This window comes from Aspergillus udagawae (genome assembly GCF_001078395.1).
Source record: "Aspergillus udagawae IFM 46973 DNA, scaffold_6, whole genome shotgun sequence".
NCBI lineage: Eukaryota > Fungi > Ascomycota > Eurotiomycetes > Eurotiales > Aspergillaceae > Aspergillus > Aspergillus udagawae.
In genome coordinates, this window is record NW_025091269.1 from 1,514,178 (window position 1) to 1,541,076 (window position 26,899).

The window sequence follows — 26,899 nt, forward strand, 5'->3', positions numbered from 1 at the left end:
GTAACAGTTCGACTTTTTGTCTCGATACCCATAGGTGTTGAGCCCAGTATTTAGCCACAATTCAAAGTATGAGCACGGATAGTCAGGTCGAGGGCGATGTCGAGTTCTGCACTCTGGGCATGTTCATCCTCGGTATGCTATCATTGCACGGTCATTGCCAGATAAATGGCTGCACCACATCAGATACTTACTCACATAGATGATATCGACTTTGGAGAATCTAGACCCAATGTGAGAAATATCATTGGCGGTGCGGCCTCTTATGCTGTAGTCGGTGCCCGCCTTGTCGCTGGGAAGGAATATTCGAGCTCCGTAAGCTGGATTGTGGATGTTGGCTCAGATTTTCCTACCGAAACTCTAGGCGTCATCAAGTCATGGAATACCAATTGTGTTATCAGAGAGGATCCAGGGAGGCTGACCACTAGAGCATGGAATGGATATGGGCCAAATGAAAAGCGAGGTTAGTATATTCTCTCGATCTGCAACCGTCGTGTTGTTACGAAACAATAGATGATAATGATTCGGAATAGATTTCAAGTATTTGACGCCTAAATTGCGTCTTGAGCCTTCAATGCTCTCCAACTCGCAGGTTTTCTCGAAGACATTCCACATGGTCTGCTCTTCTTCTCGTTGCATAACCATTGTTGAAGATATTCTACGCAGACGCGACGATTTGCGGAAAGAGGGCATGGCCCCTTCCGCCATGGGTGCCACAAAGAGACCGATCTTCGTCTGGGAGCCTGTACCTGATCTATGCACACCGGAAGAACAGGATAAATTCTTGGCAGCAGCCCGAGTAGTTGATGTGGTCAGCCCCAACGAGTTGGAGCTGGGCATGATGTTCAGCCAGCCCGGGTGGACGGAGGATAGCGAGTTCGGTCGCGATGTCGTTACTAGGATCCTCACGTCGGGCATCGGGCCCGAAGGCGAAGGGCATTTGGTAATTAGAGCAGGAAAAGACGGTAGCTACACATTTTCAAGGAAACAGAGGATATGGCTCCCCGCCTACCATCAGCCTGGCACTTCTGGGGCTACAGCTGTTGTGGATCCTACGGGAGCTGGCAATTCATTTCTGGGGGCTTTGGCACAAGGCATCATCAGTTCAGAAAGAGATCCAGCCCTGGTCATTACTTCCGTGCTTGCGGAGTGTGGAAGTTGGCAGACTATCACGAAGGCATCGGCAAACCACAAAAATATGCTGGTGGCCTTGATATGCGCCACTGTCGCTGCAGGCTTCGTGGTTGAACAGATTGGCGTGCCTCGTATAACGATCTCAAGCGAGGGGAAGGAACTTTGGAATGGAACTGAATTCACGGAACGAGTCCGTCTGTACACGCAGAGATTGTATCGAACATTCGAAGAGTCTCCCCGAAAGCACTTTCGGAACAACTGACCGATTGGAGAACGCCCTTTTATTGTCGTACAGCCCGCAAATAGATGAAACAAATACCAATCATGCCATAGACCTCTTCCCTCGTTTCCACTGTTCTTCCCACCAACGCGCTTTTATTGCTTGGTAGCTTGCTGCTTCTCGTGTTCGATGATTTGCTTGCTCCAGCTGGGAGAAAAAAAAAGTACGTATCATCAGCATGCGATTCCCACACAATGGAGAAGGGGAGGGTCGTCCACTGACTAGCGACTAGGGAAGAATCTGCCGGGCTCTGGCATTCTGTCCCGATGTTCACGCTCGGCACTGATGCTCCAGGTAACCGCGATAACACCAAGCATAGCAGCGCCCATGATAGCAGTGTTGACTCGCCAGTTTGCAGGCTGAGCATACCAGCCTCCAGCTGGAGACCAGACTTCCTTGGGGTACCTGCGAGGTGGATGAGTTAGCCCACTGTAGCAACACCTTACCGCATCATGGTAGAATCAAGCACATACGGGATCTTTCCGCCTCCACCCATCTTTGCCTGTAGGGAGATAAATGAATGGACGAATAAACGATTTGACAATGGCTTGCGGGAAAAGCGCTATATTCAGGCTGGTTGTAGCCGACTTACCCATCAACGTCCCTCGTCCAGAGAAGCCGGGACGCTAGAACCAAGAATGACTTAGCGCCAGCACACGATCACCCGATCCCGTGACTTCCGCTGAGCTCAACTTTTCTCCAGCGATCAAAAGTTCGCATGCCCGATATACTTGAGCAGTCTGGATTTCCCCATACCCCTGCACCGCATTTTTCTGGACGGTCGCAGTTTTTTTCCTTGGTCTCTGTTGGCTCAAGCCCCTCGGGGATAACACGTTTGTCCAGATGAAAAGGCTGCAGCTCCTTCGATGGAGCAGTTCGGTCCTTTCACCACGGGCACGAACCAACGGCCGCTTGCACCAGCGTCTATGTGCTAGTTCGCGGTATCAATCGACATCTTCGCCTGTTCTGCAAGGCGAAGAACACCAGCTGATTAAAGAGCAACCTTTGCATTCACCAATTTCCCCCTCCAACTCACGACAATCGAGATACCTTCTCCCTTCTCCCCCGGTTGAAGCCGCACGCGAGTCCGCAAAACTTGCCGCGCTCCATGCACGACTTTACCTGCCCTCGCGATTACCCCTCGAAACACTAGCACGCGCGCTGGTGGACTCTTCAGCGGATCCGAATCCAGATTTCAACAATGAATCGTTGGCTACATTGGGCCATGACCTTCTCACGAACTACACCTCCGAACACCTCATATGCACATACCCCCGACTTCCTCTGACCGTAATCTTTGCGGCCATGTATGCGTATGCCGGACCGAAAACACTTGCCGCAATGGCTAGGGAATGGGGTGTCGAGATGGCTGTCGCCCCTGGAGGAGAGGTTGACCCTGGCCTTCTGCAGTTCAAGAGGGTCTCTCCCGGCACGGATCTTAATGCAGAACCGGTCACAGGCACAGCAAGGCCCAACGAACATCGAAAGTCATGGAGGAAGTCGATCACGTCCAGAGTTGTCTACGATAACGAGTTCGGTGATCCGGTCAAGGAAGTCGACGACTCAGTGGCCCAGACTGTCGTTGAATCCCACAACGCTCAAGGCGTCACGGTCGAACAAGCCAGTGCCACTTTCGTGCGCGCCGTCATGGGCGCCATCTATCTGCATGCTGGCCGCCCTGCTGCCAAGCGTTTCTTTGAGCAGCATATCCTGTCACGACACCTCAACATCTCCGAGTTGTTCAATTTCTCCCAGCCGGCTCGTGACCTCACCCGGCTGTGTGCGCGAGAGAACTTCGAACGCCCTGTCGCCAAGATCATCAGTGAAACTGGTCGTAAGAGCAGACACCCTGTCTTTGTTGTCGGTATCTACTCTGGTCAGGATAAGTTGGGCGAAGGCGCTGGCGCCAGTCTGATGGAGGCCCGATCGAGGGCTGCTGTGGCCGCGCTCAAGGGCTGGTATTTGTACAGCCCACTGAACGTTCGTGTGCCCAGCTCGATGGAAGAAGAGGGCGCTGCGCCCTGGAAGCCTGTTTATGTCGACTTGGGCGAGGTGATTGTGTAAGATAGATTGGAGAACGATCCGATGCCAATGTCGCGATGGTGATGTATTATTTTGACATAAATGACTGTTCAAGGGACAGTTCGACAAGCTTCTCCTTACTACTTGTTTGCAAGATCAGGTGTTGTACAGTACGGGCAATCTATTCTATTCGTTCCATGTCTTTCCTATTTTGTTCATTTCTCTTGTTGTCGTGCCGTTGTTTTGGTCATCTTCCGATTCTTTCTTCGCATCCAGGGTTGGACATCGGAACAGAATGTGGGTAGGAAATGGATACTTACATTATTAGGTATCAGTGTATAGAAGTATCCGATAGACTCAGTCTGAAATGTTACTGAACAGAAATCGAGACACCAGTACCTAGTACTGCTACTCCTTCCCTGGGGCAGGACCTTGAGAGTGTACCTATCTTTCTAGAGCACTTGATAATATCACAGATCACATTACTCGGCATTGATGATCTCGTCCTCCCAGTTATCACTATTGCTAGAGCGATCTAAATATTCGCCATATTCTTCCCAGAGCTCCGAAATACCCTTCCCGAACAGGCCCCTCCAGAAGCTCGGTTTGTCGTGATTTTCAGATTCTGAGTCCTCGCCTATGTATCCGACCCTCAGCAATCTGTCGTTTAGCATGCCAACAGCACCTTTCCCGACCCGCACATCCTCCAACCACGCCAGAAAGTACGCCGTGTGTTGATATCCCTGATCCCACTTCGACGGTCGTTCCTTGGCAGATGTTGGTCGCTTCCAGTGCGGAGGCTCGAGGCCTGCCTTGAGACGAACAAAATCGGCAATACCTTCGATCAGACCACCCGGAGGACGAGGCACGGAGGCGTTTTCATCTCCCTTCGGCGCTGTATGCTGGTAACAATGGACCAGCTCATGGGTCAACACGCCAGTGATTTCGGCTGTAGGGTCTGGATGTTTTTCCGCGCTGGAATTGATGTACGATAGGGACAAGTGGATTTCCTTATGGTCATCGTCGAGATCTATGCCGGTGGTGTATGCGACTCCATCGATATCGCGGAGGAGGACTGTCACGGAGCGGGTGGGAGGGATACATGGTGTAAAGGACGGTCTGGGATATTTCTTGGCTAGGGTGTTGCTCGACTCGTTTGGCGAAAGTGAGGAAGGTGTATAGAGCTGTCGTACAATGACTTTTAGCGCGGTTTCGAGAGTTGATGCCACATCGGGGACCAGGGAGATGAACGATGATGTAGCCGGATGGCGTAGATCGTTAAGGTGAAGACGGAATTTGGGTCTGGGAAGCTCGGGTTCTGGCTTTGGCGAGATTTCGCCTGGCGTCGTTTGGTTCTGGCTGGATTGGGGGTCGTTGGGTTGAGGAACGATTTTGGGGATTGCGGAGGGGAGTGGGCTTATCGAGGATGTCATCGCAGCTGTCTGTGAGGATCCGGACAGAGAGTAGTTGAGAAATGCGACGAAACTGTGATGTCCTAGCTTTTATCGTCCAAAAGTAATGACAGATTCCAGCTGGAAGTCGACGCATGTCTGGACCCAGAGATAAGATTCAATAAGGAGAGCCGAGACAGTGGCCTTTAGCCGCAGATGCCGTGAGCTCCTGTACACAGGATATACATTGCGCCCTTAGGCGGAAGTATGCATAATGTAGGTACAGCTTTAGTACCTACACCTTACTTATACTACGAGGTCTTAGTATAGTACGGAAGTTCATGCAAACAAGACTGCCAATCAGCTTCACAAAGGCAACCTTGTCAACCAACCAACCCTCGAGTCAACAATCTTCAGTCTCCGCATGTTCATGGTCCAAGTGTCTTTCATTGAAAAGATCCACCAGTTGGAGGGGCGATCGCGTGGAGTTGAGTCGACAACCTCGGAGATGACGTCGAGCTATCTACTAGGAGTATCACTTGTAGACTTTACGAATTATCAAGTCAATCAGGAATCCCATTGAGTAATATTAACAGAGATTTCAGAGGTGCAGGACCAGTATTATGGGTATTCGTGTAGTGAGCAGGTATGTAGAACTAATGCAGAATTTAAGCTGGTCCTTCGCTGCACCTAGTGTGGATATATATCTGCACTAGACGGGAGGGGCCACTTGTTTATAGAACATTTCTGTTTCTGCGACAGGAGAAAGTCCCTAGCTCACCCCTTTCTTCCTCCTTTCCATTTATCTTATCAGCTACGCATTATTATGTACCTCCCCTCGATCCACCTCATCGATTGACAATCGCATTCATACATTATCCCAGGTATGCTCAATCCTCGCCCGAACCAAAGCAGTTGGGCAGCATCGGCTCACCAAAAGCAGGAAGTTGTTTTCCCCCACCCGGTCTCCCTCGCCGTAACCATGGCTCCTGCGACCAGCGGGTAAACAAAGCGAAAAAAGACAACAAGACTACAAATTATTCCCTCGCGACAAGCGCGCTCTTCTACTCCTGTTACTCTCTGCTGCGACATCTGTCCTATAATTTCCCGGCAGTCTTTATATACACTGGGATCATTCTATATCGCATTAGTCTCTCTCGCTGTGGAATACTTTCGAAGCGCTTATCGCCGCGTCTAATCGCTTATCGGGCATCTCCCCTCTGTCCATCGCCGCTTTCCATATCCAACTTCATCTCTCCGACTCCTCCAACCTTCCTTCCTCGTCGCCAGCGGTACCTCAGTGCTTTCCGTCGGAACTCATTGACAGCGGCCTTGACCTCGCGACTGCCTCTCGTTTGACCAGGTATGTGTACTTTCCTCTGTCGTCATCATATTGACAGTATATTTCCCTCGCCCTGGATCGCCCACCCTCTTCTTCTCCTTCTATTCCCCATCAAAGTTACTACGTTCCACAGCGATTCGACTGCGAAATCACAGCGATTCAATTGCTTATTCCCTGCGTTTAACACTGCGTTTCAACCCTTCTCAAACATTACCTTTTTCATTCCAAAACGCTCTCTATTTCAGAAGCTCTGGAACTTGTCGGCTAACCATTCGACATGGATTCTTGCAGATTAGTGCCCGTTGGCTCCTTGAACCCATCTGCCTGGGACCGTATCACGCTTGCATTGGTCCTCACTCTATTCATTTCCTGTAGCCCTCATAAGTTCCTGTGCTACCTCCTTACCTTCTGTTACCTCTATGTTCCTCTTGTTGTGACCAAAGCCCAGGCCCAAAATATCATTTCCATGATGGAGCTCAAGGCGGCGGAGTTGGTGGCGGCTTTGAAGAATTCCAACATGTCAATCGATACCAAGGTTGCCCATCTCCAATGCGTCAAATCCGAGATCAAGCAGAAAAATGTCCCGGAGGGGGCAGTGCCATCGATTTTTGAGTCCATACGTCTAGCAATTGCGTCTCAACACTCGTCTCTGTCCGGAGCTGGCTTCTCCACACTCGGTCATTTTTTGAAGCGGCTTCTCATACAAGAGCTACATCATTTGGTCGCACTACAATGTCGTGCCTTGTATCCTTTGCTTGTAGAGCGTCTAGGAGATCATAAAGAACGTATTCGTGCTCAAGCTGCCCAATCGTTTACCGACATGTGGCTGGCAGCCCCCGAAGAAGTTGAGCAATGTGTTCTTGGACAGGCGCTTGTTGGCAAAAACCCGAGAGCCAAAGAGATGAGTATGATCTGGCTGTCGAATGTGAGTTCTCCTTTCAACTCCGCGGCTTGTCTTCATTTCTGACCATCCCCCTGCAGATGACTAAGAACTACGGTCTTTTGTTTCGCTCGTATGTGTCGAGTCTCGTAGCATGCCTGGAGGATGCGGACAGCAATGTGAGAAATACGGCCAAGAACACTGTTATTGAACTGTTTGAGTCCGTGGCCCTCTCGTTGCATTATTTTCTAATGTCGTTTCCGTGTTCTAACAGTAACTAGACACGCTTCTGAACGAGCCAAGTCCGATTTGAAAAGGCAAATGGCTGCACACAATGTTAGAAAATCGTTTGTCAATGCAATTCTTGCAAGCATCGAGCACGGTACTTCCGATATGGATGCGACCTCACGACCTGTTTCCCGAGCTGAAGCTCTTGTTCATCGTCCTGTATCTCGTGCGGAAACACAATTTTCCAGGTCAGTCTCCCGCCTGGACACCCACCAACGACCGGCTTCCAGAATGGAGCTCGCACAATCCTCTGTTTCGCACATGGAGGCTTTACCTCCTCGGCCAGTTTCGGTCTTGTCTTCTCGTTCCGAGACTCACAAGGAAGTTACGAAGGAAGGTTAGTTTGGCCATCTTTTCGCACCACCTTTAGCCGCGTTCGATGCTGACTCCTGTGCCATTTCTCAGTCATTGGAGTGGAGCGCCCCAAGAGCCGTCTTACTACTGCAAAGAGCGAACCAAACTGGGCTGTTGTCTCGCACACGGGCCCCGCGGAGGAGTTGCCTCTGCCAAATTCTCGCCCTGCTTCACAAGAAGGTGAAAAGGTCGACGCTCTTTATGTTTCATCGTCAAGACAAGTCGACGAAACGTTCCGTGATATGATGCCGCACTTCGAAGGTCGGGAATCTGAGGACAACTGGATCCGCCGGGAAAAAGATGTTCTAACCCTCAGGCGCCTCACCCATGGCAACGCGCCAGACGATTATTCCCAAGTATATCTTGCCGGCTTGAAATCCTTATTGGACGGCATATTCAAAGTTGTCAATTCACTTCGTACGACTCTCTCGACCATCGGATGTCTTCTCATCCAAGACATTGCTAAGAGATGCGGTCCTCGGATCGATTCCATGGTCGAAATCATGATGCAAAATCTGATCAAGCTCTGTAGCGGCATGAAAAAGATTAGTGCCCAAAATGGTAACGCCACAGTCGATGCTCTGATCGAAAATGTCACTTTCACCACCCGTATTTTGCAGCACGTCTCCGGAGCTTGTCAGGATAAAAATGTTCAGCTTCGCCTTTTTGCGGCCGGTTGGCTCAAAACCTTGATCCAAAAGCAAAGTCATCATAAGAGTTCAATTGAACACGGCGGAGGATTGGATATGATTGAGAAAAGCGTCAAGAAATGCCTTGCCGACGCCAACCCTGGTGTGAGAGAGGCGATGCGCAGTACTTTCTGGTCGTATTACCGTGTGTGGCCCAACAGAGCCAACGAGTAAGTGTCCCTCTGTCTCGCATAATGTACTACACTGACTAACCGCGAAAAAGTATTCTCTCAAATCTTGATCCCAAATCCCGTTCTTTGTTAGAAAAGGACCCCTCCAACCCGAATTCGCACCAAAATGCCCCGACGGATTCTGCCCCCTCGCGCAAGGGACTGGCAAGCAGTACATCCTCGCTCGCAGGGCGTTCTGCTCTGAAAGAAGCGATTGCCGCACACAAAAAAGCTCGACTCGCACCAGCAAAAGCCGTGCCACCTCCTCGCCCCGAATCCGCGCAGTCAGCTTTGTCCGACAAACATTCTTCGGCTCCACCCTCTTCCAAATCGTCTGTTCGGACAGTGCCAACAGGTACCTCTCTATCTTCACTTTCCTCTGCGCCCGTGCGACCAGCGGCGAAACCTCGCCGACCGGAACTCAATCGTCCCGCAACTGCGGACCCATATGCTGCTCGCCGGTCTGTCGCAACAGACTCCAGCACAAAACACGGCAATCGGATTGACGGCTCTCCAAGCGCAACCAAGTCAAAATCTTCTACGCCATCCTCGAAATCAGTTAGCAGCAGCGGATCTCGTGACAGGGCTGACCCTGTTGGCACAACCAGAGATCGGCCCAAACGACTTGTCATCTCTAAGACGCGATCCCACGACACGCACACCAGACAGCATTCAAAACCAATAACAACTCATTCGAGAAAGAATTCGAATGAGAGCATTCCCCGTCAGTCTCCGCTCCGTAGCGAATTTTCTGTCACTGTGGGAACCCCGAGTTCACCGAACAGTATCTCACTGGAGACACCCTCTACACCTCGCTCGCATCTTACCCAGGATGCAGGCAATTTAATTGCTATCACATCACCAGCCACCCACATACAACATACACCTGTTGAACCGGATGCAAGTGCGGAGGATTCCCGAGAACATGCAGCAAAAGCGACATCTGTAGCCATTTTCGAAGATACCACGCCAGCCAGATTTGATCACGACGATATTCATGATGCAGCCATGACACTGACCGAGAATCAAACCCCTCAACCCTCCAAGGTACATTCTGATTCCCCAATTGTTTCCAACAAGAGGGTAAGCAATCAGGATGAATCTGCTTCGCATCTTACTACTGGTTTGGGGTTTCTGACTGGAGCAGGTTCTGTCCTTAAAGCATCGGAACTGCCGAATTCCGACGCTCAAACGGATCAGAGCCTCTTCGCGGACCATTCCTTGCCAGTAACTCATCAACCCGACCCAGTCGCAGATTCTTCGAAACCGTCCGAACTATCGTCTTCTATGGTGACTGGGTCTCCATTACGGGCGGCCAACAATGAAAATGATATTGTTATCGACTCCAAGACAACCCACGTATCTTTGCCACATCGATCTCCGCCAAAGCACAATGTCCTCGGAGAACTTACCTCGAATGAGCCCTCGCAGCGGGCCAACAAGCAATTTCGACATGCTGCGAACAAACTTGAAGATGAAACAACGACACCAATTGACGATCCTTCTCGTCATCGCTGGAAGAAGGTTGAGGCTGCGGATCGACGAACGAGTATCAGCCCACGTTCTAAGGATCCCACCAAGGCACAACAGATGCTCGACAAAGGCATTCAACGAATCCGCACAAAGACCATGGATATTCTTGGATATCGCAAGCTGCAAGGTCTTATAAAATATCATGATTCTATTTTTACCAATGAGGAGAAATACGACGAAATGTTGTTGGCGCTGTTGGACGAACTGGAAAGTTCGCCTGACGAGAAGAGGCAACCCCTCGGCCGACCGCTGGATCTGAAGACCCAGGTTCTCCTCACGATTCGATTTATGCTTACCCACAACAAAATTTACTTCTCGGCCTACAGTCCCAAGGCTCTGGGTGCCTTGGTGCTCGCTCGCAAGTATTATGATGCCAATTGTCATATTGTGAGCGGGCTAGAGGAAACGGCCGATGATATTATTGCCCTTTGCGAGCCTGCTGCTGTTATTGAATCTGTTTTGGATGTTATCATTACGGAGGAGAAAGATGATCTGGAGTATCGGTCGATTCTCATGGGAGTTAGTGTTTTGACTCGGACTCTCAGTCGTCTGAATGCCGACAAGTGTCGCGTACCGGAACTGCCTCTGGAGCGTCTCGGACAGTTTGCTGCCAGCAAGTTAGCTGATCGCCAGCCCGATGTGAGGAGGCTCGCTGTTCAATTATGTGTGCAATTACACGGAATGGTCGCCAACGAGGAGGAATTCTGGCGAGTATTAGGTCACCCTCGGGAAAATTCCCGAAACTTGTTGACTTATTATATCTTTAAGAAGTGAGGAAGCGCTGTACTTTATCACCGACATCATTATCATCATCCTTATACTGCATGGCTTTACCGTTGCGCGTTTAGACCTTACTCATCGTATCATTAGCACGTACTGACTACAGGTCAGCCGTTGGATGGTCGATCTCGGTTATATCGCCTCACTTGCCTGGAGTTCGAGAGACGAGGAGCACTGGGCCGAGCGTAACTTCTCTTAGCTATCATCTAGATTCGTAGTCGCGCTAGGGATCCCGGACTCGCCAATCAGTAAGCTATTGCTCGTTCTTTCAACCCTCTCATGCCCGCCCCATAATGTCCCACTGGAATTCCCTTCGTCAGTTCTCCTAAATCCCAACTATAAGATGTGCAGTGTGGCATCTTTTAATGCTCTCTAGATCGTTATGTTTTGACACATGCTTCTGTGGCTTCGTGCTATCCTGCCCTTTTGGTAGCTCTCTCAGAAACGAAGTCTGAGAGACGCCAGAACGCAGTCGAGGTGAAATGATCGTAGACCTTGTTGACCGATCAAAGTTTTGTATCTAGTAACTCATTAAATCCCAATTAGTCCGTTCTGCTACAGTGCAAACAAAATCATATGGCCAACGGAGCATTTAGACACTACCTAGTTTCTCCTCGCGCTTCTGTTCGTCCTGCGCCTTACTTGTTTTATTCCGGATCTGGGTGTATCAGCACACTGAATGTGTGAACAGGACAGGGAAACCTTTACAGAGAATGCTGAAACACCTAAGGGCTGCAGCAAGTCATTAAATTGACGCGGTAATAGCGGATGAACAGAGTACTGCATGCTACAAGATGTTCAGTGGCTCTGAAGATGATAGGCTTTCTTAGTCCACCTCGATTGAGGACGAACGATACGGATTCAAGTACAGCAGGCACTCAGCAGGTAGTCTATAACTGAGATACCTGGTACCCATGAAGCGTGGACGATGACTTTCGTAAAAGGGGTTGTTTGCGCATCCAATGAGATACTGCCGGTCAATCTGATTAGATGATGATCAGATTAGATCATAGCTGAACAGGCACAAATAGCTTCAGCCTTGAGCCTTGAATCATTTGAGTGGATTAGACGGATCATCATGAATGATGCAACAAATTCCTTGATGTTCTATTGCGATTTTTCGACTATTGTGGAGTTTCGGAGAATCGACTGTGGGTTCGGTCAGGGGTAATTACTCCTGTGGTTAGCTGAGTACTACGTAATGATCGGCTTGTACCTCCCTATTGAGAATTCTATGAGCGAGTTGGATCTATGTCTTCTGCTTGGGGAACATGGCCTTTTGAATGGGCTTGGATTTAAAATAGGGGAGAAGATGGTTGATCGATGAGTAGTCGGGAATATGATATTTTTTTTTCCTCTCTGCGGTTATCTGAGGATGCATCAGCGGCGCAATGAGGTGGTGGCGTGCTTGGGCCCTCTTGGCGTCAAACTGAAATTATCAATCGATCAGATTAGATAAACGGACAAAAGAACCTTAAAAAGGTTGAGAGCAGGAACACTACCTCCCAGATGGAGTATAGAAGCTGTCGGATCTGCGAACATTTTCTCTTCGTCTTTTCCTCTCTCCTTCAATTTCTGGTATTAACTTTCTAGAATATGATGATCACCGAGTTGACCCAGACTTCAGGGCCGACCGGAAGGAGAAAGTCGAATGATTCTTTTCTCTTGCGTAAGCAATATGGGCATAATTAAATCACTGTAGCTTCTGACTTGTGACAGTCGCAGAAAACCGTTGCTTTATATAGACCCGCGGCTGAGTTTTCAGCTCCTATTGAGAAAGGCGGCATGGTACTGGCTTACAACTACAGCACAATAGTGGAAAAAAACCTGCTGGTGCGACTGCGACCTTGCATGCAGGGTGCAGAAAATTCCCGAAGGACTGGACAAAAAGGCAGGTGCAAAACCGAGACACTGCAATAGTGGACTAGTATCATACTGTTCCTTCCGAGGATCGTCGTCGTTGGTCAATGATCAATGGTGACTAGTAAGTTTCGGCAAATAGCGTTATCAGATGAAAGATTTCCGGCCACAAAGTCCCACGCCAAGATACATGAGGTTGTAAATACCACTTGGCAATTACGGAATGGAATTTGAGTCTGTGTCGCTGATTCATGCGATCAACGGTGGATGGCCTTTTTTGATTTTATTTTATCTGTGTTCATTTGACTGGAACTGGTCATAATCCTGCCTGCATTACGGAGTACGTTGTACGGAGAGCCCAACTGGTCTCACCGTCTCACCTCGGTTAGAGACGCAGAAATTAATCAGATTGATAAGTTCTGATTGTCAAGTAGACTTTCCCCAAACAGGCTGGGAAGCAAATGGAACTACGTACCTAGAGAGGTATAGATCATGATGGGTCGTAGTCGCTGCTCCACCACTGGGTCTCTCCATTTCTTGCGTCTCTCTCACTGGCTACACTCATGTCCGTCCATCCACTTTTTCCCTCCTTCCCACCGGTTGTTTGCTGCAGCAATTGTGTTCTTCTCATACTCTGCAAGTCACAACTCACAAACAAGTCACTTTCTTACCCCTGTCGCTGCGGCCAAAGTGGGGTTCCCTTCAACTGTCTTTCTCTCATTGCGTCTCGCCCTTCCGTTAGCTTTTTCCTTCCTGAATTCCTCCACTCTGTTGCACGAAGGGACCCTCTTTTTATTCGTCTTTCCTTGTGTATCTTTGGCCATGGCGTCAACGGAATCCGAGGACCAAATCTTTAATCAGCGCCGCAACCGGAGCCATCGCTGTGGGAGGACTTCCCCTCCCCTTTCAATGTGTGCCGCCCCATATGCCAAATGTAGATTAGCAAATGATCCCTCATCATTTTGTTCTTCTTTCTCTTCTTCCTCATATCTAGGATAGTCTCCTGTCTTTTTACTTTCCCTCACAGCAATCTCTATAGGATGTTGCGTTCGGTCACCGGATCTTGAGACGACCCTTCATCTTTAAGCTCAGTGTGGTCCTGTCGATGTTGAGATGCTCCTAAAATGAATTTTTGACCCGGGAAATCTACCTGACTTACTGGTGAGAACTGGCCTTCCCTGGGAGCTCGCGCTCGTCAGTCAACGCTTTTGTCGTTGAGCTACAAGGCTCATCTGCGGACGAGCAAATTCTTTGGACGTTTTCCTGCAAGACATGACCATTGAAAGGCAACTTCGAATCGATTAATGCAGAGTACTGCTGTGCATGGGCTGTCCTTGTGCGAGTCTTCACGAATCGATAGATGTGAACTCTGAATTGGTACCACAGATCGACTACCGCGACCCACGATTTCTGCAGTCTACCACGCTTCGGCCGTCTCACATATTTTGATTGAGCTCGTGGTATCCAGACACTGTCTCACGGAGATCATGTCACAGTCGTCGTCAGTCAATGTCAGCCAAAAAGGCTCCAATGGTGCCAACGACACTCAAGCAACATCAGTAGTATGTCAATAGTTCCTCTTATGCTTGAGGATCTGAGAACAAACTGACCTCCTTTACCTTCTTGAAAGATGCAAAAAGTGACTAGGTATATCCCCACCAAGGATGACTTGGGCAAATCCTTCGCTTATTTGCGACTCCTCTTCTCCTTGGACTACACGGTCGCCGATGTTCTGCTCATGTTTGGGGGCTTATTTTTCGCCATTTGCGCCGGTATTCCCTTCCCTCTACTCGGTATCGTCTTCGGTGACCTGATCAACGACCTGAATACGGTGACTTGTAGCTCTTCGGACAGCACTTCTGTGGACCTCTCCTCGGCAGTGCGGACAAAGGTATTGTATGTCATCTACATCACAATCGCAAACTTTTGTTTCATCTACGGCCACAGCACTTGCTGGTGTTTAGTGAGTGAGCGCCTGGCACGCCGCTATCGTCGCCGTTACTTTGAGAGTATAATCAAACAGGATGCCAAGTTCATCGAATCACTTCCTTCGGGTGATGTTGTTTCGCGTCTGGTCAGCGATATTGAACTTGTGCAGTCCGGCACATCGGAGAAGGTGGGACTCGTCATCTCAACCCTATCGTACTTTGTGGCCGCCTATGTGGTTGCCTTCATCAAGGTGCCCAAGATTGCAGGCATGCTAGTCTCTGTGGTTCCTTGTTTCTTCTTGATGGCACTTGGTGGGGGGCATTACATTAAGAGATTCGCGGGTCGTCTGGCCGAGAAGGTCAATGCGGCCACATCCATAGCTTCTTCCAGTTTGTCGCATCTGACACTTGTTCATGCTTTCAATGCAAACGACCGACTCGAGAAGCGTTTTGCCGGCTACCTCTTACAGTCGAGGAAAGATGCCGTCAGAAAAGCTACTACTCACGCGGCACAATTGGGCTGTCTTTACTTCATCGCCTATTCCGCCAACGCCCTGGCATTCTGGGAAGGATCTCAAATGATTTCAAAATCGGTGGCTGACGGGAACGCCGGAGCCTCTGTGGGTGCGGTTTACACCGTTATCTTCGTCCTCATTGACGCCTCTTTCATTCTCAGTCAGGTTGCACCCTTCATCCACGTCTTCGCCTCGGCTGCAGGTGCTTCGCAGAGACTTTTGCAAGTGATCAACAGGCCTTCTGCCATTGATGGAACGTCTGATTCAGGCGACAAGACTGCCGCATTCGGTGAGGAGGATATTCGCTTTCGGGAAGTTCACTTCACGTATCCCTCCCGCCCGGATGTCCCAGTTCTGCAAGGCGTGACTTTCAACATCCCACCCAAAAAGCATACAGCAATTGTGGGTCCTTCTGGCGGTGGAAAGTCCACAGTCGTCGCGCTTCTAGAGCGCTTCTACGATCCAGATTCAGGGGATGTCCTCATCGGCGACAAGAACTTCCGGGACATCAATGTTAGATACCTGCGTGGGAATATCGGTTTTGTACAACAGGAACCTTCGTTGCTGGATCGTACCATTCTGGAAAATATTGCATATGGCTTAGTCTCGTCAGCGGTGGAGCGGCATCAGCGGCTCGCACCCTTTATCCTCGACTCGAGTCTGCCCGATTTCGCCGAAAAAATCCGAGGAGGCGTTTCAGAGAAGGAAGCACTCCGTGACTACGACAGCTGTGTGTCCGAGATTGTGGATTTGGTCAAAGACGCGGCTGCCAATGCGAATGCGCTGGGCTTTATTGAAGCTTTGCCCTATGGTCTCGCCACAAACGTAGGTACAGCAGGCAATCAGCTGAGCGGTGGCCAGAAGCAACGAATTGCTCTCGCCCGTGCCTTGGTTCGAGAACCATGCCTGTTGATTTTAGATGAAGCAACTGCAGCGCTTGATTCGACGAGTGAGCAGCTTATCCAGGCCGCATTGAACAAGGTATCCGAGCGAGTTACGACTGTATCAATCGCCCACCGGCTAGCTACAGCCAAAAATGCGCATAAGATCGTCGTGGTCCAGAGCGGCCGTGTTACTGAGGAAGGATCCCACACAGATTTGGTTTCTCGGGGAGGGGTCTACGCAGAGATGGTGCGGCTTCAGAACCTGGGAAAGCTATCCGTGGAAGACAGTGTAATCTCGGGAGACAGGATCAGTGAACTGAACGTGACCCCGGAAACACGACAGTTGTTGGACGAAAAACAAGCTTTAGCCGATGTTAGCGGGTCAGACGTCACAGAGGACACGGTTGTTGCTGACACACCGCCGGTCTCTCGAAGTGAAATTGAGGAGGAAGCCAAAAAGAAAAAGAAGAGAACACGGTCTGCGGGGTTCGTCACACGGTACACATTCGCCTTGATCCGTCCCAACCTGCATTGGGTTATGCTAGGTCTTGCCATGTCTGTCATTATCGGCGGCAGCTACTCGGCAGAAGCTATCGTGTTTGGTCACACGGTTGGAAGTTTGAGTCCTTGCAGGTCTGCTGAAGCCATCAGCCACGACGGCAACCTCTACGGATTGCTCTTCTTCATCCTCGCTTTGGTGGAATTTGGTGCTAATGTGGTGGGTGGTTGTGCTTTCGGCTGGGCTGCCGATAAAGTGTTGTATCGCATCCGAGTGCTGTCTTTACGTTCACTACTGGGCCAAACCGTGAAGTGGCACGAATCGGAAGATCGCACTCCTGGGACTTTGCTCACGTACATCACTGGTGACGCATCGGCGTTGGGTGGCATTACTGGCACAACCATAGGGCTCCTGCTGGCGACTGCCGTCAACTTGATAGCAGGTTTAGTGATCTCGTTCGCAATTGCTTGGAAGATCACGATTGTATTGTTTCCAACAATTCCAGTCTTGCTGGTGTCGGGCATGATGAAGCTCCGAGTGCAAAAACAACTTGCCGAACGTCATCAGAAGGCGTTTGCGAAAGCTACAGCGGTCACCATCGAGGCTGTCGACAACATTCGCGCAGTCTCTGCATTCTCTCTAGAGAAGCAATCGTACCAGGTTTACGGTCGTGCACTTCAAGGTCCCTACCAGGCTACCATCAAAGCCACGTTCCACGGGAATGCATGGTTAGCATTGGCATTTAGCATCAGCAACTTGGTCTATGCCCTGGCGTACTGGTGGGGGTCGAAACAGATCGCCGAGGGTCGCTACTCCCAGACGCAATTTTTCATTGTCATGCCAGCTCTGTTGTTTAGCACGCAGTCTTGTGGGCAGATGTTCGCCCTTGCGCCGGATATCTCGAAAGCCGGGGTGGCTTCGTCCAATATCGTTGAACTGCTGACTACTCGTTCGGCAGAGGATGAAGTGACACCTGGATCTTCGCACAGCTTCCAGCCTTCCTGCAGCCTTCTCGAGGAGAAAGCCGCAGTGCAGGACATTGAGGCGCAGGAATATGCTCGCTCCGCACGCCAACGGGCCGCTGAAAGAGGTGGCATGGGCGCCCAACTGCGCGACGTCCATTTTACTTATCCACATCGCCCAGAACGCCCGGTCTTGAAGGGTCTCAACATTGACATCAAACCAGGCCAGTTTTGCGCTCTTGTGGGGCCTAGCGGATCAGGCAAATCGACCACATTTGCCATGCTGGAGAGGTTTTACCGGCCTAATGCGGGTGCAGTGGTCATCGACGGCGTGGACATCGCTCGTCAGGTCGGGACAGAGTTCCGCGATGATATTGCGCTGGTTCCTCAGGAGAACGTTCTCTTCGAAGGAACGGTTGCCTTCAATATTGCAATTGGCGCACGCCCAGGCCACGAGCCCACTCAAGAGGAGATTGAGGAGGCATGCCGCATGGCCAACATCCACGACGTCATTATGACTCTGCCCCAGGGGTATCAGACGACGTGCAGCCATGACGGCAAGCAATTTTCGGGTGGACAGCGCCAGCGACTGTCGATTGCCCGCGCACTGGTGCGCAAGCCTCGCTTGTTGCTGCTGGACGAGTCGACAAGCGCGCTAGACGTGGAGTCGGAGAAGCGAATTCAGGAAGCGCTGGCGACCCTGGCAGGCCGGACCACAGTTGTGGCCATCGCCCATCGACTGAATACCATTCATCGGGCCGATAATATCTTCTTGATCGAAGACGGCAGATGCGCTGAGCAAGGTACACACCAGCAACTGATCCAGCGGAGCGAGACATACCGGACGAGTGTGATTCACCAGTCGCTGGAGACTTGAAATTTTTGCTAAATAGAAGGGACACGAGAAAGAAGCTTATATTGGGATCCGTATATACTCTCGTGTCTTTTGCTTGACCTGTGGGACACCGAATTTAATTGTCGTAACAGCTGGTGAAAAGTATAGCATATATCCCATTCGATATCGTTTGATAATCTGACAGCATAGATATTAGCCAATAGAGCAATTTTGAATTCAGAAGTCGTTTCCAGCGTACAGGTTCCTCTGGTATAGAACCTTCCCTCTTAATGAAAAATACAAGGGGCAATAATTTTCCGATATTTAAGGAGCCTGAGTGGTTAAGGTGTTTGACTCGGTAGGTGTGAGATTAGGAGAGGCAGGCCCCCCCCATCTTGTAACCTCAAGATCAAATTCATTCGTGAGCCAGGTCAAATCCCCCAGCCTTGTTGTTTCTTTTCTTTTCTCCTCTCTTTTTTTTTCGAGGTCTCCCTCTCGACCTGACAATATAAAAGATGTTTTGGGAATAGGAAGTCATCTGGTTATCCTGATTAGCTGATCTCTTCAGTCGCACTCGATCGCGCGGTCTGCAGCGTTTCAGCCTTCCCGTGTGTCTAGACCATCCGATGGAGAGAAGAAACGGATCTGTCCGGTTTGAGAGAGAGCAGACTGGTTAGGCCCATGGCCCTCAGTCTCGGTTATCTCTCGTGGATGATCCTGGTCTTTCCAGATGGAGGTCAGAGCGGGCGGCACAGCTAAAGCGGCTGTTTCAGGATTGTCAGAGAACAACGGGACAGTCGCAGCGGCTGATTGGACTCGCTTTACGGCGAAGACATATATTAAGATGAGATCTAGGGCGGAAGAGGTGAAAGGTATACTTCATTTTACTGGCTTGGCCACTATCAAGATGATCTTTGTCTCCAGCTACGTAGAGAGGTATTAGATCACGACTGCCGTGATGCAGGCAGACTAGTGTCCACGATCTTACTTTGTTAAATTGTACGATGCATTTCCCTCTACCCAATAGCTAGTACGGCGCGGCGCAGAAGGTAACGAGATCTAGTGACAATTTGAATCATGCTGGAGGGGATGAAGGACTGGCATATTTATAGCACCACCTGGAACAACGGTAGATGGATTGGGAGTTTCATCCATCTGATGTGGTTGACAATAACAGGATTAGTTCCAACAATGTCCATTATGATCATACCTATGAATAGAGGATTAGCAAGAGGATTAGCAAGAGGCCAGGCCAGGCCAGTAGCATCTAGTATTCTAGTACATACATAGAAGCAAAATAACAACAGTAACAAAGATGCCTCATTCCCCCATTTTAATATTATTTCATCCCTTCGCTTTTGTGTCCGTATCCAACCTCCTTTCTGTCTACCACCTCTCGTCCCTCCCTCCGTCCCTGTATCTGTCTTTCTTCTTCTTGATCTTCCCATCGATAGAGAGGTAATCCTATCATTATCATTATCATTATCATTCGCATTGTAATACCTAACCCTCCTCCGCCCACGTGTTTACTTTCTACCTAATTTCGAAGACAGTCGAGACTTCGTTCCGCCTTTCAGCTGGTACACCGCCCGAGTTTATCTGAAACAATCTCCCAGAGTTGTCGGTACTGCTATTATCTATCTACTAATCTAGACACTTCTGTTATCCCTGACCCAACAAACAACGCATTGCTTCGCTTCAGCTGAGGTAGGTTATCCTGTCCACTATCTTTCCATCTACCTGTCTATTCTAATCCTTCTCGCCAGGCGTGTTTCGCCTTGATACCTTCTCTTATTCCGTTTGTTTTCCTCCCCCTTTTAACCATCTTTCTCTGCACTGTAAGTGTTCTCGTATCAACGCCCCAAATCCTTTTCCGTCCCCCCTCTCCGGGGTAGACCACCCCTCCCCCCCTGTCTGCCTGCTTTGTTGTTCATTTGCGGGACACAGGCCAGGGATCCAAGGCAGGTGTTGTCTGCATGGGAGGCCCCGGGCTAAGTCTGGGGTACGGAGTATGTGCGTCTGAGATATGCTTTACAACTCATCCTCTTGCCTACTAGCTTGCAACTGCACCCTTGTTACCTTCCCGGCTGAATTGTGGTCGTCGTTCCTGAGCTGATATTTTCTCCCGCTTCCTAGCGTATCAAGCCATTCCTTCCGCCTTCCTTCCTCAAAAAAAACCCCTCTATCCCTGATAAATAGCGGGTCGTTTCTGAGCCCTCGCTATCGGAGCCCTCGCTGTCGTTACCACGACCCAATCATTCATGATTTTCTGATTCAATATAATCTACAGCTTGTGGTTTTGAGTCGCTTGAGTCTGCTGGTATCGGCCCCTCCTAATTGATCTTGGCCCGATTCGCTTGGTTCGCCGTCAACCCATTCGACTCGTCTTCAAGCTTGCCTTGCCGATTTGCGACAGCTTTCGTTCCGGATGCTCTAGCCGCGCTTGACCACTTGATCGTCTCCCTACGATTTTGCATATTACGTTGAAGGCGCGCCAGGCTTTCGCCATCCTGGCATTTCGGATACGCTTTCTGCCCTCCGCTTTATACAATCGCTTGTACGCGTCAATTGAGTGTTAAGGTACAGAATGGAGTCTCCAGGAATGTTCCCGGAGTCTCCAATGGAACAAGATGATGTTCCCTTCCCATGTAAGGGTTGCGGAGAGGTATGCGCAAATTCTATTCCAACTAGGGGCAACTTTTCGCGCGCTAACTTCTACTTTCCACCGGACAGATTCTCGAGGAGGGCAAGGCTTTTGAACTTGGTGAGTTGCATTGGCCGACATGGGCCCCCATCATGGACAAGAACTTCGCTGACAACTTGTCTTCCCGTAGCGGGCAACCGATGGCATATCGAATGCTTTTGCTGCAGCACATGCGGTACGCTTCTCGACTCGGACGCACACCTACTGCTTCTCGGAGACGGATCGTTGATCTGCAGCAATTGTACCTACAGTTGTAGCTCATGTGGAAACAAGATTGAAGACCTGGCCATTTTGACGGGTGAACAAGCCTTCTGCGCTCAGTGCTTCCGGTGCCGAAACTGCAAGAGGAAAATTGAGAACTTGCGCTATGCTCGAACTTCCCAGGGTATCTTCTGTATGGACTGCCATGAATCGCTAATGCAACGCCGGAGGAAAAAGAAGGCTGGTGTACCCACTAGTAAAAAACAAGGGCCGGGCGTGAAGCTTGACAAATCGCTGCCCTCCCTTCCGCCGGAAGAACCTGAGTCGCATCGCGCACTAGATGATTCGATCGTCGATCATTATCTGGATGATGCAACATCTCGTGGGGCCCCGGACAGTGGGAGGAATGAGCGCCCTCCTATTTCTCGCCAGCACACGGATAATCAAGGTAAGCTCATGTTTTGAAGATGTGAAACACGCTCCGATTACTGACTTTGCGTACTAGCAGATAATTTGATACTTCCCTCGAGCACCTACCGAAGCAACCGTCACTCAGTCGTACCACGAGAGGCGGAACTGGACAGCGGAGGAGAATTCCTCATACCTGTCGCATTTGACCCCTCGGAAGAAGGACGGTCCTCGGGCACTCAGTCACCTCCAACGGCTCACGGCCACGATCGCCCGGCTGGGAGCGCATCACCCCATATCGCGTACCAGGAAAGAGGACGGGAACGGACGGACGTTGACTCCAGTCGCTGGCGCGGAGACGATGTCGCAGCCAGTGCAAACGCGTCACCTCGTTCGACTGATAACCTCCGGCGGGGCACGTCGAACCGGAGCTCCAGAGTTGATCTACCCATCAATCTCAAGGAGACCAGCACCTTCTCAACACCAAGTCCTGAGTCTACCAAGTCGAGCGCCCAATTCAAGGACGGTTCAACCGTCGACTCTGGAGGGTCGAGAACCTTGGATAGTTCTGTGACCGCCCCGTCTCGTCCGTCGAACGAGCTTCGTGAGCTGCATGAGAAAGGCGGCTCGGTAGATTCTACGCGCTCATTTCCTTCTTCAAGCAACGTTCAACCTCATCCGAAGCGAGGAGATTCGTTGGAAAAACGACACCACCATATTCCCCGAAAAGAACTTGGACCTCGACCGCCCTCCGCCACTCAAAGCGAGGACGGAATTGAGCGGCCCACGGAGCAAACGGCCTCCAAGAAGAACACCCCCAAAGTTGGCGAATCACCTCGTACTCCCCGCAGTGATGCTAATGCGGAGACGTCCCAACAGCATGCCCGTCATAGCTCGATTAGCACTCTGCAATCGGACACTCACGGTCCAGGGTCGCCGTCGTTGTTGCGGTACAGCGGCGGGGGTGATTTCTCCCTGGAAGAAGATATGGCCCGGATCATGGGACAAGATGAATCGTATGCTGCTCAGAACAGCGAATCTTTCTTGCGCCGCGTGTCGAACTCGGTGCGGCATGGCCGAAGCTTCAGCGATAAGGGCTCTCGCGTTTCCAAGGATGCCAAGTGGCCCAAGTCCCCCGTCAATGGCACCACACCCGTTCCCGATGCCGGCAGCCCCTCGCGTTCCCCGGGGGCGTCGCACTCAGAAGAAGTGGCGTGGCTCCGAAGCGAACTACGCAAAGAACGTCAGCGTGTCTTGGAGAAGGAACAGAAGATTGCAGAAATGGAAGCTGTCCTCAACGCGACGGCCGACGTCAAGCAGGTGAACACGGAGCTCAACGAGAAGCGGTCCACGATGGTCGTTCTGGATGCGAAAAAGGAGATTGTCATGCGAGAACTCTCCGTCTTGACCGATCACTTAGAAGCAGAGAAACGTGGCGCCAGCGGGCCTCTTGACCTTGGAAAGATTACCAGCAAGGTCCTGCGTGACTTCGTCGAGTCGCTCCATAAGCTGAAGGAGTCATTTACGCCACAGATCGAGGAGCTGGTTCAAAAGCGCAACGACGCAGCGGAAGAGCTTGCCAACTTGAACCGCATGAAGGACAAGAGCTTTCAGGAGTTCGAGCAACTGTCCTCCAAGAATGCTCAGTTGGCCGAACTGAACAATCAGCTGGTGCATCAGATTCAAGAGCTCTACAAGGCCAATTCAATCGAAGGCAATCGGGGTGCCAATGGCCTTGGCATCTACTCCCACGGCAAGGAAAAGTCACTGTCCGCCATTGATGCACTGAAGGCCACCAACCATGACCTCGCTGCCTCCGTATCTACTGCCAATCTGTCCGAGGAAGCTGAACCGGCTACTGTCGTTCCAGGACCACAGGTCGTTAATATCCGCAAGGGACAGCCTCGCAAGTTCAACTGGAAGAAGGGTGGACAGAACGTCGCAAAGGGCGTTACAAAGGGTATCAAGGGTGCCTTCATGTCAAGCGACAGCAATGCCGCTCAAGATGTCAATCCCGGTCTCCCACGCTCGCAGACCCAAGATCCTAGTCGGCAAGGTTTCGGATTCTTTGGAAATCAGAAAAACAAGCAAGCTGGGACTCGAATGCCTCAGACTGATAGTGTTCCGGCTCTAGCAGATCTCGCTCCGACTGGTAGGTATCGATGTCTTGAAATGCCTCTGACAATAAGCTAACCTTGTAGCAGCCCTGTTTGGTACCGATTTGGAGCAGCGCATGGAGCATGAAAAGAGCATCATTCCTGCAATTGTCACCCGGTGTATTCAGGAAGTTGAACTACGAGGTGAGATTATGCGCTTGTTATTCTGACATTATACACTAATCACATTGGATAGGAATGGATATGGAAGGAATTTACCGTAAATCAGGCGCAAGCTCGGCCGTTCAGACCATTCGAGAAGGGTTTGAACGGTCTCCTCAGGATTACGATATCTCCGATCCCGATCTCGATATCCATGCGGTGACCTCGGCTCTCAAGCAATACTTCCGGAAGCTGCCAACGCCTCTTATTACTTATGAAGTGTATGAAAAAATCATCGACACCGGGGAGATCACCTCAGCGGAAGCTCGTATTTCCGTTCTACAGAAGAGCCTTGCAGAGTTGCCGCGTGTCCACCAGGACGTCCTGGAATTCTTGGTGTTCCACTTGAAGCGAGTAGTCGAACGCGAGAAGGAAAATTTGATGACAAGCCAGAATATTGCTGTCGTCTTTGCACCCACGATCATGAGACCGGAAAGTTTGGCCCGTGAAATGACTGACGTGCAGAAAAAGAACGAGGTATTGAAATTTTTGGTGGACAACTGCCAAGAAGTCTTTATGGGTATGCAGAGCTGAATAGGCTCAAGCTGGTGGCTACACGTCCCGCTTTTCTTTACTTTCTTTTCAACGTTTTCTTTTTGGGGCAGGTTTCTTATCATATCCTTTATACCGTCGCAATGTACATATATCGCGACTATGGTCTCTCTTCATCCCTTCACCCTCGATCTGTTTCTCCCCCAACCTCCGTCCCTCCTCCGATGATCAGCGAATTCGCTCGATACCCATTGATGCATTCTCGCAGTACATGTTCTTAGTCCCCTTGCCGTTTCAGAGCACTCACTCCGCAGGCCCGAAGATATTTATCTTTTCAATTCATACAAAAGCATGCCATTGACAGGCCCGGACTGTGTTCTGGGAGCCTTCAGGAAGAGAACCCTCTCCAGCTTCCTGACCCTTTTGCTCGTATCCGACTTCGAGGTGCGACGGAATCAGCCGTTCATGAGCCATTCGATATCAGCTGAGTAGATTTAAGCGTCAGTTTAAAATCCGGCGGTAGTCCTGTTAAATTACGCCGGCCTCCCGTTGTAGTTTCGCGACTGCAAGGCTAGCACAAGCTGGAATAGGTAAATAGATTGTCCTGGAAAGAACCAAACATATAATTACATCGAGAACCGACTTTGACCGATTCAGATTATCTCGGAATCTGGAATCGGGTTAGCTTTCATCAAAGCCATGCTCTTGCATCAAAATGTCTCGTCTTCCAACCGCTCTACCCGTCGGATCACACTAGGGCTCTGCTCGTCAATGAGATCATCTGTCGTGTCGTTCACGCCGGCAGTGAACAACAAGTCCTCAACGATACGCTTGGATGCTTCCTTGGCTGTGCACCTTTACATTAGTATGATGCTGTACGCACGCAAGTGGTGTATGAAACATACCCGGTGTTTTCATGAGTCGACTCTGTGGAATATGGAATTGCATTGTTTTGGGCGGACTCGGTCCAAAGTTCTCATCTTCCACCTCGTCAAATTCCTCATCGCTGTCCCAGGCAGAATGCTTGCCACCTCGGTTCTTGGCCGGGGTCAGAACGCTCATTCCCGGCTTCGGGGTGATGCGGAGGTGGCCGCTGGGACGCCGCTTACGGCCGGTACCGGGGGTTGTGGCTTTGAGGGGGGAGGAGAAGATCTCCGCGTGTAATTGCGGCGCTTCGGGCTCTGGGCTGGAGATCGGAGAGTCGTCGAAGACGTATTTCGACGTGGATACTTTCGGCGTGACGGTGAATTTGGAGCGACTGGTTGCGGTGCTATAGCCTTTACCTAGAGGGGTGGCTTGCACGCGGTACGTCTTGTCGAGGACCCTATGCATGACGGGATCTGATCTTTTTTGGTATGGGTTGCGACGGGCGCCTGAGGGTTGTTCATGTGAGGCCGGGGGAACGAACGGTGAAGAGGACATGAGGGTGTCGGGTGGGTTGCGCGCGTAGTCGTGTGGCCTTGAAGGACGGCCTGGTGTGCTGGGGAGGTTGGAGTCGTCCATATCGAAGGGGGGATCGGTTTCGTGGATCTCCTGCTTGAGTGTTTCGTAGGGGGATGTATATGACACAGCGGAGGTGATGGTTGTGTCTTCATGTGGTCTCTCATTGGTGGCTACTCGAGGCGTACTGTGAGAGGATACGCTGAGGGATGTGAGCTCAAGGTCGTCAGCTCTATGGTCTATGTCGAGGCGTTCAGAGGACGGCGTTTCGTAGGACACGGTATCGGTGAGGTTGCTGTGGGTAACGTCTGTGGAATCCTCGGTGACAGTCTGATCTTGCGTTGTATCTTCATCGGGCCTCTCTTCGTAACCAGAAAGAGAGACGTTGGCGCTGGCCTCGAAGAATTGTTTCCAAAACTGGTCGAATGTTAGCGTTGACCGACTGGACAACTTCCGAGTAACCAACCTTTGCACCGTCCCAAACATCTCTCGAATGTTCCGCATATTGTTCGACTAGAGGGAGAATACTCGTTGTGACGATTCGGTGAGCTTGGCTGAAGTTACGGTCGATTTCTGTTCGATTAGAGATATCAGGTCAGCTTGGAATGCAGGCAACTGGTGAGGCGGTCATTGTTTGTTTACCTTGCAGGGTTAGGGTGATAGATTGCTCGAGCTTCTCCAGTTCCTCCGTCAGCGTCAGGGGACGCTGAGAAATGGACGACGGACGAGACATAATGCTGGCTTGTCTTTTGAAAAGGAATTGTTCGACCTCTGATGAGACGCCCGGAGCATTGATCTTCGGGGTTTGTTGTTGACGTCTGAGACGCGGGGACAAAACACGGGATGCGGAAAGCGGACGATAGATAGGGCTGTTGGATAAGGGTTGCCAACATCACGTGGGGGCGCAGCGGGGAAGCGCCGGGATGACGGCGTGACCTGTTAATGATCATTTATCCTTCTGCCTGCCATGGAAAGTGAGGAGGAACTGAACAA

The 26,899-nt window shown here is 50.6% G+C and overlaps 8 protein-coding genes across 8 annotated transcripts; 5 read left to right on the forward strand and 3 right to left on the reverse strand.

Moving 5' to 3' along the window:
* Positions 1-68: 68 nt before the first annotated feature.
* On the forward strand, positions 69-1,393 carry Aud_008292 (ribokinase family protein; the record flags this gene model as incomplete). Its single annotated transcript, XM_043293169.1, has 3 exons — positions 69-132; positions 200-460; positions 531-1,393. 3 exons carry the CDS (start codon positions 69-71, stop codon positions 1,391-1,393), a joined length of 1,188 nt encoding a protein of 395 aa, XP_043149104.1.
* A 239-nt stretch (positions 1,394-1,632) lies between these two features.
* Aud_008293 (uncharacterized protein) lies at positions 1,633-1,907 on the reverse strand (the record flags this gene model as incomplete). Its single annotated transcript, XM_043293170.1, has 2 exons — positions 1,633-1,816; positions 1,885-1,907. 2 exons carry the CDS (start codon positions 1,905-1,907, stop codon positions 1,633-1,635), a joined length of 207 nt encoding a protein of 68 aa, XP_043149105.1.
* Positions 1,908-2,254: 347 nt separating this feature from the next.
* Positions 2,255-3,475, forward strand: Aud_008294 (mitochondrial 54S ribosomal protein mL44; the record flags this gene model as incomplete). The annotated part of the gene is made up of 1 exon (XM_043293171.1): positions 2,255-3,475. One exon carries the CDS (start codon positions 2,255-2,257, stop codon positions 3,473-3,475), a length of 1,221 nt encoding a protein of 406 aa, XP_043149106.1.
* A 440-nt stretch (positions 3,476-3,915) lies between these two features.
* Positions 3,916-4,866, reverse strand: Aud_008295 (basic secretory family protein; the record flags this gene model as incomplete). Its single annotated transcript, XM_043293172.1, has 1 exon — positions 3,916-4,866. One exon carries the CDS (start codon positions 4,864-4,866, stop codon positions 3,916-3,918), a length of 951 nt encoding a protein of 316 aa, XP_043149107.1.
* Positions 4,867-6,443: 1,577 nt separating this feature from the next.
* Aud_008296 (uncharacterized protein) lies at positions 6,444-10,854 on the forward strand (the record flags this gene model as incomplete). The annotated part of the gene is made up of 5 exons (XM_043293173.1): positions 6,444-7,091; positions 7,148-7,266; positions 7,328-7,671; positions 7,740-8,547; positions 8,601-10,854. The coding sequence occupies 5 exons, from the start codon at positions 6,444-6,446 to the stop codon at positions 10,852-10,854; spliced, it is 4,173 nt and encodes a 1,390-aa protein (XP_043149108.1).
* Positions 10,855-14,350: 3,496 nt separating this feature from the next.
* Aud_008297 (ABC transporter ATP-binding protein) lies at positions 14,351-18,385 on the forward strand (the record flags this gene model as incomplete). The annotated part of the gene is made up of 1 exon (XM_043293174.1): positions 14,351-18,385. The coding sequence occupies one exon, from the start codon at positions 14,351-14,353 to the stop codon at positions 18,383-18,385; it is 4,035 nt and encodes a 1,344-aa protein (XP_043149109.1).
* A 2,545-nt stretch (positions 18,386-20,930) lies between these two features.
* Positions 20,931-24,508, forward strand: Aud_008298 (putative Rho GTPase activator Rga; the record flags this gene model as incomplete). The annotated part of the gene is made up of 6 exons (XM_043293175.1): positions 20,931-21,008; positions 21,077-21,107; positions 21,178-21,696; positions 21,754-23,808; positions 23,861-23,956; positions 24,009-24,508. 6 exons carry the CDS (start codon positions 20,931-20,933, stop codon positions 24,506-24,508), a joined length of 3,279 nt encoding a protein of 1,092 aa, XP_043149110.1.
* A 668-nt stretch (positions 24,509-25,176) lies between these two features.
* On the reverse strand, positions 25,177-26,639 carry Aud_008299 (DASH complex subunit ask1; the record flags this gene model as incomplete). The annotated part of the gene is made up of 4 exons (XM_043293176.1): positions 25,177-25,313; positions 25,372-26,323; positions 26,373-26,479; positions 26,549-26,639. 4 exons carry the CDS (start codon positions 26,637-26,639, stop codon positions 25,177-25,179), a joined length of 1,287 nt encoding a protein of 428 aa, XP_043149111.1.
* Between the last annotated feature and the right edge of the window lie 260 nt (positions 26,640-26,899).